This window comes from Camelus dromedarius, chromosome 6 (genome assembly GCF_036321535.1).
Source record: "Camelus dromedarius isolate mCamDro1 chromosome 6, mCamDro1.pat, whole genome shotgun sequence".
Lineage (NCBI taxonomy): Eukaryota > Metazoa > Chordata > Mammalia > Artiodactyla > Camelidae > Camelus > Camelus dromedarius.
In genome coordinates this window covers 32,270,108-32,283,324 of record NC_087441.1, presented here as the reverse complement: position 1 = coordinate 32,283,324, position 13,217 = coordinate 32,270,108, and the positions used below count along the sequence as shown (strand labels likewise).

At 34.9% G+C, this 13,217-nt stretch overlaps 1 protein-coding gene across 2 annotated transcripts; it reads left to right on the top strand.

Moving 5' to 3' along the window:
- Positions 1–4,873: 4,873 nt before the first annotated feature.
- Positions 4,874–12,311, top strand: CENPW (centromere protein W). 2 transcript variants are annotated; one of them, XM_010988613.3, is made up of 3 exons: positions 4,874–5,172; positions 10,153–10,266; positions 12,102–12,311. In XM_010988613.3, the coding sequence occupies exons 1-3, from the start codon at positions 5,047–5,049 to the stop codon at positions 12,126–12,128; spliced, it is 267 nt and encodes an 88-aa protein (XP_010986915.1). In that variant the 5' UTR covers positions 4,874–5,046; the 3' UTR covers positions 12,129–12,311. The 2 variants fall into 2 exon arrangements, with proteins under 2 accessions (XP_010986915.1, XP_031312138.1); XM_031456278.2 differs by lacking the exon at positions 12,102–12,311 and having other exon boundaries at positions 10,193–10,270.
- Positions 12,312–13,217: the final 906 nt, after the last annotated feature.

The following is a 13,217-nucleotide window of genomic DNA, read 5'->3' as shown; positions in this document are numbered from 1 at the left end:
CTGGCATTCATAACAAGAATTTGTTTCAAAGGCAGTATCACTCATCAGTATTGGAAAATAGACTTGTGTCTGTGCAGCCACTCCATATCCAATTTAAAAAATGGGATAATGAGTGAGGAGAGAAGGATAAGAAGAGATGAACTTAGCTGAGCTGAACATTTGATATGTTTACGAAATTCATATGAAATATGAATATTAATTAAGAGACCACACAGTAAGGTAAAAATTTCTAAAACTTTTGGAGTAATTTGTATTATAAACCATTGGACTGATGAAAAATTGAAATAGTGCAGGTTCCAAAATTTTGTGAAATTCTGTGTCTCACAAATGATGAATGAAGCCATGACAGAGGTTTTTTAAAGTTACAAAAATTTTTGGCAAACATGCTGCATCTGGCAGATTAAAATTTTTATTTTAACCCTTATTATAATCAACATGATTTTTTAAGGATCAAACAAAATAATGTGTCAAAACCTCTTTGCAAACTATAAGATTCTACCTAGTGTTTATTATTAACACTTTTTGTAATGTTTTGCTAATGAGTACAAAAGTACAAGTCAGAAACAATTTTTAAATCATTTATTTTGTTTAAAGTGATCCAAAAATGTTAATTCACAGCAGTACGTCACCTAATAACATATTCCATATGTGTGCATTAGTATAATTTATGAAGAGCAAAATGAAATTATTTCCAAGATTGTATCAAACACCAGAAAGTATTGTCAATTAAGTTTTTAGGTTTTTCTAATACAAATAATTTTGTTATAGAAATATTTTACTGAAATTTATTCACTAAATATTTAAACTATATATGACATCAATTAGGTAAAATATGAAACATCTCTTCATTTCTTGTTTTAAATGTTTATTACATACTGGATGAATATTGAATAACATTTAAAATAATAAAACAAAATTATCCATATTCCTGTTACCTAAAAACTATGTTCACATTTTGGCGTATTTCCTCCCAGTATTTTGTGTGTGTGTATGCATGCACTTACATGTTTTGCAGTATTTTGGGAATCATGTTATATTTAATTTGGTGTACAGGTGTTTTTCTCCTACTTGGTGCTAACATGAACCTTCTTCTAGGTTATTAAAAACTTTCATAAATGTTATTTTTAATGTGGCCATAACAATAGTTAACTGAATGTATGTACCCAAATTTACACATTAGATATGCTAACATTTTTCCTTAAACTGTGTGCATTAAATGTATCTTATGGTTTAGGGTAATTTCCTTAAGAGATAGATTCTAAGAAACAAATGCACCATTATTTTAAAAAGAATCTTAGCAGACACCAACAAATGTGATCAACAAAAGACCAAAATTCTCAATAGCTTAATATACTTATAATTGTTTCTCATGTACACCACTCCTTAGGATAGCATGAAAGGGGGAAAAATATCCTTCAATAATTTTCCTTGAACACATTTTATTTTTGTCTTCCCAAAGTACATAGCAGTATCAAAGGGGCCTTGCCCTTTTCAAATGAGGGCAAACTTTACACTAGAAGAGGAACTAGTTGGGATAGAAGAAAGGGATGTATTTATCCCTCTGGTGTCAAGATCCTGTCCAGATCTTTTCCTTCCTATCTAGACTCCCTTTTACTTTTCTTGGATTTGGAGTCAAGGGCTGTCATCACTCAAGGCACTTCTGGTTTTGGGGGAAGATTCTAGCTGTGTCAATTAGGGTTCCAATAGCTGCTGCCTTGTGATTTTTAACCCTTTAAATCAAATAAACTTAAAAAACCATAAAAGAGAATGAGACCATTTTGAAATTTTAGAGTATGATGAAAATCTTCAGTGTTTTACTCTGTGACTCTTTAGTAAATGAAGGTAAAAATCAATTAAAATAAATTAAAATTTTTATTTTAGGAAAGCAATTAAGCAGAATTTAGATGCTTTTCTTACAGTTAAAGATATAATATTGGAAAATTAAAACACTGGGGTAAATGCCTTAAATTTTCTACATAAACTCTTTTATTTTGGGCCACTCAAACTCTCTAACCATTTAATTTCTTGTAAAGTAGAAATAATAACATCCATACCAGCCCTACCAATATCAGTTTTGTTAAGATCAAATCAGATAATGTGTAAGGATATGCTTCATTATAGGGATAAATACAATTTTACCCTCATACTCTATTCAAGTATTCTTTTAAATATGTAAAAAATTTAAAAACAAAAGGTATTTGCATTGTAAAAGGTATGAAAAATGCAGATAAATTAAAAGTTCTCTTTAACTCCTGTTTCCTGGCGTCTACCTGCCTACAAAACTGTTGGAGAGAATTACTTGTTAGAGTCATCTATTAGTTTGCTCTAACATCACTGTCCAATATGGTAGCCACTAGTGGCATGTGGCTATTAAATGTAAATGTAAATTAATTACATTTAAATAACATTAATATTGTTAGTCATAATAGCCATATTTCAAATGCTCAATAGCCACATGTTACTATATTGGAGATAGCAGATATAAACATATCCATCATTGAAGAAAGTTCTATTGAACAGTCTTACTCTAGAATTAAGTTCAGGAAGAGAGCCTGCAGTAGGCAGAATAATGCACTCCTCCCCCAAGATGTTTATGTCCTAATCTCTAGAATCTGAAAATGTCACCTTCCACAGCAAAAGAGAATTTGCAGACATAAGTTAGGGCTCTTTGGAAGATTATCCTGGATTATCTGGGTAAACTCAAGGTAATAACAAGGATTTTTAGAAGTCAGGAGGATCAGAGTCAGAAAAAGATTTGCTGATTGAAATAGAAGGTAGAGTGATGTGTTTTGAAGATGAAGGAAGGGGCCTTGAATCAAAGAATGGAAGTGGCCCCTTAAAGGTGGAAAGGACAAGAAACAGATTCTCCCCTAGAGCCTTCAGAAGGAAGGAAGGCAGCACTGCTGATACCTTGATTTTAGGACTTCTGACCTGCAGAACTATAAGATGATAAACTTCTATTGTTTTAAGCTATTAAAGTTATGATAATTTTTTATGGTAGCAATGGAAAACTAATACCTAAGACTATGTGTGTTTTCATTCTCCCCTTAATGAACATTATTTGTCTCCAATTATTTCTATTATAGATAAAACTACAATAACATTTTAACATATAAACAAAAACCTCAGATCTGTAGCATTTGCCAATTCCCATGGTGCAAATACTTCTACCATGACCAATTTCCAGCTACCAACATAATGTCACTGAACACAAGAGCTAGAAAGATACGTCAGTCTGCACAGTACTGGACCTGTGTATGTGTGTGTGCATTTGTGTGTTTCTAAGGACATATGTGCATGTACGTGTGGAGTTCTTATTTTAAATATAGTGTCTCTCTGATACTTGTCAGAGAAGAGACCTGAAAAAGATGATGGAGATACCTATGCAGATAAATGGGGAAAAGTATTCTTGGCAGAGGGAACAGTAAGTGTAAACACCTGATAGGGGAGTGGTTTGTGTATTTGATGGATTTCACATGTGTCTAAGAGCCTTCAAGGAGGTTACTATACATGGAGCGAAGTGAGTTGCTGAATTGTGGGAGATAAGGTTAGAGAGAACTGTATATTCATAAGTGTCTTTGTGGAATCTAAAAAATTTATGCAATGAACCTATTTACAAAACAGAAATAGGCTCACAGACATAGAAAACAAACTTATGGTTACCAAAAGGAAAAGGAGGGGAGTGGAATAAATTAGGAGTTTGGGATTAGCAGATATAAACTACTATATACAAAATAGATAAATAACAAAGTTCTATTGTATAGCACAGGGAACCATATTCAATATCTTATAGTAACCTATAATGAAACAGAATATGAAAAAGTGTGTGTGTCTGTGTGTGTGTATATATATATATAAAACTGAATCATGAGACTGTACACCAGAAATTAACACAACATTGTAAATCAACTATATTTAAGTTAAAAAATTTTTTTGGGCTTGAGTAATTGAAAGATGAAAGAGTTATCAGTTGTAACTGGAAGATGGTGGGAGGAGCAGGTTTGGGGCACAAAGGCGTGTCAAGAGCTAATTTTGAATGTGTTAAATTTAAGATGACTTTAAAAAATTCTGGTCCAATGGAAAATTGGAAATACATGTCTGATTAGGAAAGAGAATCAGAGGGAAGTATAAGTTTGGTATTTAAAGCCATAATACTGGGTAAGATCATATAGGGAGCGAGTGTAGTTAGAGGAGAAATCTGAGGACTAAGTTCTCTGACTAGCAGTGCCAACATGGCCTGAGTACTTGTTAGAAATGCAAATTCTCAAGTCCCAATCAGACCTATTGAATCTAGAAACCAGAGGGTGGTGCTTCAGGTGACGCATGATAAAGTTTGAGAACTACTTCGAGGGGTAGCACAGAAGATGTAAGAGTTAATTGCTTGTAGAAGTACTGAAGGTTTCAATGCAGTAGCACGTAACCTACACCTGAAGATATTGCAAGGCTAACTGGAGGGGCCTTAAAGGGAGCAGCATTTTTAAGGAAAAGCTAGAATCATGAAAAGACCTCAGGTAAGATCAAATAAAATTACATAAAAGTGGAGAATGTTAGCTGTTAATATGAGAAAATCATGCCTTGCTAGGAAGGCACTGGTTCTTTTAGAATTCTGATAAAGCATCACAAACTTCTCTAGTCATCTACTTTTTAGTCCACTGGTATTAGGCTCAGTTGAGACTGAAAGCTGGGACAGTAAACCTGGCTGCCTTGGCACACCAGTTTCCACGACCTCCCAACATCTCTACGAAACACAGGAGAAACTTTCACACAGCCAGTACGTAAGGCAAAACCCCAATCCTTGCCCCTCCGTGACGTCACGCGCCTCCCACCAACAGCCGGGCGCCTCCGGGGGCGTGGCTTGAGCAGGCCTGACGTCACTACCGGGCGCAAGGCGCGCTTCTTTGGCGGCGGATTCAAATGTTCCGGGCCGCGTTTCTGGGCCTTTAGGAGCGTCGGAGTGGTGGGTTTTCTGTGTCCCCGCGGGCGTGAGCATCTGTGTGGCGCAGGGAGGACCTGGGAAGCTGAGGCGGCTGGTGCGGGAGGGAGAGGATGGCGCTGTCGACCACAGTCTCGCAGAGGAAGCTGATAAAGCGAAAGGCTCCCCGCGGCTTTCTAAAGCGCGTCTTCAAGCAACGGAAGCCTCACCTTCGTCTGGAGACCAGTAGCGACCTATTGGTGAGAATTTGTCACTTGCTGGGCTGGCGGGGGAGTGGGGGGCAGACAGGGAAAGTAAACCCCAGCCTTTACGTCGCCGCCGCCAAACAATCTAGCTCTCTTAGGCCTAAGTTTGCGGCGTTTCCAGCAATGACTAGGCAGATTTGCCCCAGCTTGGCGTATCAATTCGTATTCCTGACAGTAAGTTGTTTTGGGGCCCGCTGAAATGTAGATATCTGGACGTTTTTTACGTTTTTACAGCCACCTCAGCCTAAGGAGAAAACTAACATTCAGTTTCTGCTTATAATTTTTAAATATCGCTGTTCAAGGATCTCAGTGTTGTACTGTGCTTCGTGTATTTGCAAAGGTTTGAAAGATACAGTACTTTAAAAATAGATTTCGGAATTCAGGCTGAGTTATTTTAATTTCGCTGTTGTAAAAGGCACTACTGACTTGCCTTTAAAAGTGCCTTTCTCCTTGCCTTCGTTCCTAACCCTACTCTTTTACGTTGTTAACCAAATATGTTGCCCTCTTTCCTCTACTTTAGCTTACTTACTAAAGAACCTTGATCCAAAAGTTTATTTGTAAGTAGTATGCTCTCAACTGTGAATTGGTTTTGCTAGACAAATAGAACACCTGCTAGTTTAGTTTTTAAGCCAAACCATTAAAAATTTGTCTGACTCATAATAACCGCAGAGAATGCTCACCTAACAAATAATCACAACCAAACCACTGTATAATATTTCTGTTTTGAAGTAAATTCAGTCTCTGTATTGAATACCTGGAACATATATCCTTCTAGCAGAATGAACATTGTTTCCCTAGGTTTAAACCATAGGAGGCATCTCCTGTGGTTTGTCATTAGAGCTCTTCGAGTAAAGGAGCCATTATAGGTGGGCACCTAATTTCTAGGAGATTGAGGTGAAGAATGGTGAATAATAGGGACATATGACATGAAGAGTGTCTTCAGAATGCATCATTCCATCTGTTCTTAAGCTACCTTGATCCCTCCTCCCCTCCTCTTTTCTCTACAGCCTTTGCCACTTCTCTACTGCCTCCCAGAATTTTAGTATTTCTATTTTTGATAGACGTCTATAGAACTGTCTTCACTTTTCCTTTCTCTGAAGCCAAAGCAGCTTTTTTCCCCCATAGAATAGCCCTTCCAATATCGACTATCCTCCATTTTTGCTCCTTTCTTAGACCCTGTAAGAAAAGATAATATACTGTTTTATCACACTCCCTCCCCCATAGTGGTGATAAAGGTGGCACAAGTGAGCTGTATTAAAGTGTAATTGATTTTTAAAACAATTTTAGGTTATTTATCCTAGAGTTTTCACTGGTGCTGGGGTTTGAAATAGAGAGGGAGGAATGTACCTGCTCTATAATATCTAGGAGACTACCAGCTGGTGCAGATTGTTGGGCAGAAATTTCTCAAGTAGGCAGATTCCTTCCACATCCACACAGGCCTGCCCCAAAATGACCGCAGGGACAGTTGGGTTCTGTTGTACAGTGGGATCCAGGTGGTACAGGAAAGAAGGGGAGGTGGGATTCCAAGCAGTCGCAGTGACAGGGGACAGGAAATTCTTTTGGCCACCATCTGTTCCTGGATTGTATGGTTGCCTTTGGCTTTCACGATTTCTCCTTCACTGTCTTGTGTGTGCCTGCATCACCATGGCTTCTTTGTTTATGGTTTCCTGCTTGCCACTGGCACTTAATCTTACCCAGCAGGTGTCCCAAATCATCCATAAATTTTTCTACAGTTAAGGCAGTCTGTTTTTATTTTTCCTGAACTTTGATAGTTGTAAGAGTGTACATCATACAGTTTAGCTAGTGGGACCTTGATGCTGTTCTCTAAGAGTTTTATACATTATTGTTGTCTCCCAGTGTGGTATGCTGCTTCTTGAGGGGAAGGAACCTTTTGTGTCTCATGTTATTTTTAACACAAAACTAATCTATGTTTATGCTCTTTGCATACGTTATTTCTTCTGCCTGAAGATGTCCTCACTCCACTCCACTTTGCAAACTCCAGTTCTTTAAAATCCAGTTCAGATGCCTCTTCCTCAGTGAAGCCTTCCTTCATCATCTTAGAAAAAGGATCAACCTCATCTTCCTCTGTCATCTATTGTCATACATTTGTCTTTAATTTCTTTACGAGTTTCATTCTCCCTTCAGACTGAGAACTTTGAATTGGGAACTTTTTGTTTTCCTAGTGTTTAGCATAATACCTTAAACATTCTGAGTGTACAGTTAAAGTTGAGAGTGCGTGGTAACTCTGTATGGATTGATATTTCTAAAATTTTATTCATAACTTCCTTGTGGTTTTTCATAATTTTTATGCACTAGCTTTTTGTTGTTTTATTTTATGCCTTATTTGATTGTATATCATGAGGGCCAATACTGGTGAGTATATCTGTTAATCTCAAATTGTTCAGCTTTCTTGTGGCTCAAACTAGTTTTTAGATTTATCACTAAGGAATACTGTGCAAATATCTGGGTGCTTACGATTTATGTAAAACTCGGAAGTGCTGTGAGGAAGAGAGGAGGAACTCAGTTTTTTGGTCAGCTGAGACTGTCCAGAAATGGATGTTTCTTTGTAAGATATCTTTTGATTTACCTTTCTAGCAAGCTGATTTTTTTTTCCCCTAAAGTAAATTCTTGATGAAATGGCTTATCTTTTTCAAGGTTGAATGTCTAGCTGAAACCTTAAAATTTGTTTTTTTTTTTGACTATTTTAATTTAAATCTTAATATATTTGAGTGGCACCACTCAACTGCTTTATGACAGAAATAGACTGCTTACAAAAATCTGTGATTTGAAAAAATAGTAATATTAATTCAGTGTCTATGGTTCATGCCCATGAAGAGTAGAGGTCTCAACTGTCAAAACAGTGTGGTTTATTTGGAATTGACTACTTTTTTTTGCCTAATTGGGGGAGATATGGAAGGCTCTTTTGTTCATGCAGTAATAATTATTGACTACTTACTACATATTGGACCATGAGCTAATGGTCACTGGGGATAAAGATAGACATAGTTTTGCCTTTATAGTGCATTGAAGAAGACAGGTGAGAAATTACTGCATAACATATAACGTGTTCAGTGATAGGAAGTTCAGGGTGCTGTGGATCTATATAACTTATATACTGGGGGGAGTTGGGCTTTTTAGAGAAATCTACAAACCAGTAGCATGGCTGTAGGCAAAGTTGTATTTGAATACAAAAGAAGTTCGAAAGACCTAGTATAGAACTGGAAGCTGAGAAAAGTGAGAGATGAAATTGGAAAAGCCTACTCATGTGGGATTTAGTATTAAGGAACTTGGAATTTATCCTGAGGGTATCTGGAAGCTATTTATCTTTAGAAGTAGAAAATATAAATTAGAGGAAATTCTGCCATATTATGGAATGTTTTTGTTGCAGAAGGAAATGGTGTATCATTGGAAGCTTAAATAAAAATTTTGAATGACATGGTATAATGTAAAAAATCAAGATTGGGTGATATACCTCAGGGTTCTTGTGAGAATTAAGACTTTGCATTAAAAAAGTACCAAAAGAATATCTCCTTCCATAGGTTCTTTATCATTTACTATATTTAAATTGCTAAGTTCCTTTACTTTCCGCAAATACAGATAAAACATACTTAAACATACGTAACTATCCATTAAAGATTTCTGCATAATATAAATAATTTAAAGCACCGCATTACCTAATTATTTAACATTTAGTGAACTATTGGGGAGTAGTTAAGTATTGTGTATTAATTAATTGTTCTAACTGCAAAAAGTGTGTACTATTACGTAAATGACCAAAGAAATTATATGTTAAAGATAATATCTAATTGGACCTAAGTTGGTAGTGCCTCAGGCACCTGGCAGAAACCAAGGGTGGAGAAGATGTTACCAATAATTTGAAAAAGAGCACTAGATGTGATACTAGAGGGAGAATTGAGGTAGGACAGCAACTCACTGTACATTGTCTCTTGCTCGGATTTTGTGCTCTTTTTTTGTTGTCAAAGTATATGGATATAGAATAAGTAGCACTTTTTGGATAGTGAATTTTGAGTAAAATGTTTAGCAAAATGTTCTACATATTCAAATAGTGAAGTTAAATAATGATATCTGGGTTTTGCTTATATGTAGAAGTTGTTTCTATAAGAATGTGCAAGAAACTGGCAACTGTGGTTGACTGGGGGATGATGTGGAAGAGAGACTCTTGTCAGTCTATCCTTTCGTAGACTTTTTGCTTTGTATGTTAATTTTGAAATATAGATTCACCAAAAAATAGCAAAAATAGTAGAGAATTCCCATGTACCTTTTACCCACCTTCTCACATCTTATATAACTACAGCCCTTTGTGGACTTCAGAATTTTGTACTCTCTGCTTATTTTATCTAGTTAAAATTTCGTAAAAAGAACCTTAAAGACCATTAATAGTAGATACAATTATTTTGATATTGTTGAATGACAAGTAACTTGACCTTTGTACATACTCTTTTCAGTTCAGTAAACTTTTAAAATTTCCTTTAACATTTTTTGATTAGGTATTTCAAGTTAAATATTTGGTTAAAAAAACTTTAGACCTTTGGATTGTAGAGTGAAAGATGGTTAGCTTTAAATAAAGTTGTTGATATGTTGTTTTTTTTTTTAATTTTGGGGAAACTTTAAATTACATAAGAAACTTAAATTTAGTTGGAGTGGGAAACAGGAATACTTGTTCTTAATAGTCCTATCTAAGTTTTGGTATAATGATGCTTTACAATAATATTATTTTCTGTGGCCTTTGGTCAGCTTTACATAGCCTTGTTTCATATTTTGTAATAACTAAGTCTTTTTTATGGAATTTTAAGATGGAACTATATTAAATTGAATCCTTATTTTAAAGTTAATTGACTTAATCACAGTAGTAAATAGTACAACATTAAATTTTGGGATCTTATTTTTAGAAGTCATTATTTCAAAACATTAATGTTCAAGTTTAAAAATCCTTTTGAATTTTCTCTTTTAAAGGTGCATCTGAACTGTTTACTTTTTGTTCATCGATTAGCAGAAGAATCTCGGACAAATGCTTGTGAGAATAAGTGTGGGATCATTAAAAAGGATCATGTACTGGCTGCGGCAAAGGTAGAATCTGGATTTTTTTTTCTTGAGCACGAATTCCTTAAAAACACCTGGTTCGTCACCTCTGCTTGACTTAGATTCCTTATTCAGTTTTGTTGACTGAATTGATGCTTGGGTTTTCATGGATTTTAATTACAGAGTTAGATTTTCTTTATATGTGTATTATGGATTTCTGATGGAAAGATTCGTAGCCATTGCTGTATTGCCATTTAAGGGAAGATGAATGTTTGACTGCTAATCTGTATGATTTGTTGTGGCCTCTATATAGTTGAGAAGGTTTATCACCTTGAAATTTATCAGAACTTACTTATTGATCATTTTAAGCTTACCTAATTATTTTTCTAAATTTGTTTTGAGATTTGAGTGACTTATGAATCAAATTACTTATATAAGCAGAGAAGATTGCTTCTTACTGGTATTTCTGTATAATGTAAGAATATGATGCCTAGTGCAGAGTTTTTTCCGTATGTGTTCCCAATGTTATTTCTACTTGATGTTAATAGATACCCTACCACAAAAGGCTTCTGGGGTCAGATAAGTTTATATAACCTAACATCCTATACCTCCTTGAATAGTCACAATGCTAATATATAGAGAGCTTGTTTTTGTAAGAATGTACAAGAAATTGTCATATGGTTGACTGGAGGATGATGTGGGAGAGAGACTTATTTTTGACAGTCTAGCTCTTTGTAAACTTTGTTTGTTTATTAGACTTACAGGAGCTGTAAAAATAGTGTAGTTTTCCTGTACACTTAATCCAACTTCCCACAATGCTAACATCTTTGTGTAACTATAGTTGTGTGAAGTTACGAAAAGTTATGAGAAACTTAGCAGTTAAGAAATTTGTTGAACTCTGTTTAACTTAGCATTTTGTAAATTTGGGTGTTTAATATACTCAGAATTTTGCAAATTCATTTGAGTGCATAGTATTGTCTTTTGCAGTACCCATACTAACATCTTGTAGAACAGAGAAGTATTGGCCAAGGATATGGACCTATTTGGTGTCCTCTGTGGAAGCCTCAAAACTGGCATGCCCTGGCAATTTTGGGGGGAGCTTTAAATTTTCTCTTACACTTAAAAACATTCCAACAAGTCTATAGACTATTAAAGTCAATATAAGTATTTTCTGTAGATGCTCTAAGTCTTAAGAGCTTGAAAAGTTACAGTATCTTAAATTTAGGATTGGTTTGTTGTTATTAATAAATTATAAGTGTACTTACCTGAAAGTAGGTAAGTTCTTAAACAAAAATTTTGGATATACTCTGGTCTCTAATGTTCCCTATCTTTTACAACTTAAGATCTCATTTTATTTCTCTTATGGGCTGCATGTCTTGAAAATTACCTACCTAACAAGCTTTTCAGCATGAGATGACTAGTCTTGGTCTCTGATATAATTCCAGCCTAAATGTAAGAAATTTGGTGTTGCAGTGGATTTTTATTGCTTTGTAGTTGTTAAATGCCTGGTATATAGTAGGATTTTCAAGTTTTCGAACATTCTTTAACTCCTTGGATTACTAAATTGTCTATAAACTTCAAGTTGGGAACCATTAATCTGGATGCTCTGGCACAATTAAAGAAATTAGCATCTAGAAATGACCATTATAAAACCAGATTTTGAGAATCTAGGCATGTTTCACATTCTTTAAGTGAATTAGACTATTTTAGAGAAGAGTAAGACCATTTATAAGGCAAAAGATTCCTAATCACATTCCAAGTTGAGTTTTATAAATTCCCAGCCTTGAATATTATACACATAGGACTTTTTAACTTTTTGTTGAGGACTTGTGTTTTATTTGCCATAGGTATAATATGAATCTTCATTTTTTTCCCCTTCACAGGTAATTCTAAAGAAGAGCAGAGGTTAGAAGTCAAAGAATACATTTTTGAAAATTATATGATGTGTTGTTTTAGTGGTAACAGATCATGAAAGCACTTTTTATACAGCAGCTAACGTTGTATATTAAAATATTGGCTAGTTGAGGGTGTGTGTATTTGTATATTTTTTACTGGTATTGAAATATCTCAAGTAAACACATAGAACTATAAAACCTTTGTTTTTGAGGAATTTTTTCATTTTAAGTGGCCTCTAGTTCATTTTACTTCTCTTTTGTTGGTATTGCAAATGTTTTACATATCAAAAATGAAATCTTAATATATGAAGTAGCTTGAGGAGACGTATTTCTTAGAATTAAATTTGCAAGTATTTAGATTAACCACAGTTAACTGTGGAATCAATTGAATCCCTGAAGAAAGAATGCAGTCAAATCTAGGTACCTTGTAAATATTTTAACTCTTTAATGCCTTTGCATGAGCAACGCCATCTACTTTTATGTTAGGCCAATAGTATAATGATATAATTTCTCAACTGTAAACATCAGCAAGGTGTTTTCAGAATGTTTCCCTCCAAAGCCAAAAAAAAAAAAAAAAAAATTACAAAGCAAATTGACTTTATTTTCTTTAAGTCACACAGATTTAATAGATGGGTGTTTGTTTTCCCCCAAGGAATTTTTTAGAAGTTTATTGCATATCATCTAATAGTTGTGTTTTTAACTTTTTATTTTGAAATAATTATAGATTGTAGCTTAAAGTTGCAAAGATAGTAGACAGAGGTCCTCATGTACTCTATATCCAATTTTCTCCGAATGGCTACCTCTTAAATAATTATTAGTACAATATCAAACCAGGAGTTTGACTTGATACTGTGTGTATATAATTCTGTACCATTTTAGCACATTTGTAGATTTGCGTAACTGCCACTATAATCAACATACAGAATTATTTCATCACCATAGAGTTCTCCATCATGCTGTTTTTATAAATTATACCCAGCTCCCCATGACCACCATGCACACAACCCTCCCCCTCCTACCCCCACCATTCCTAAGCGCTGGTAACCATCAGTCTGTTCTCCATCTGTATAATTTTGCCATTGTGATGGAATTATACAGGTTATG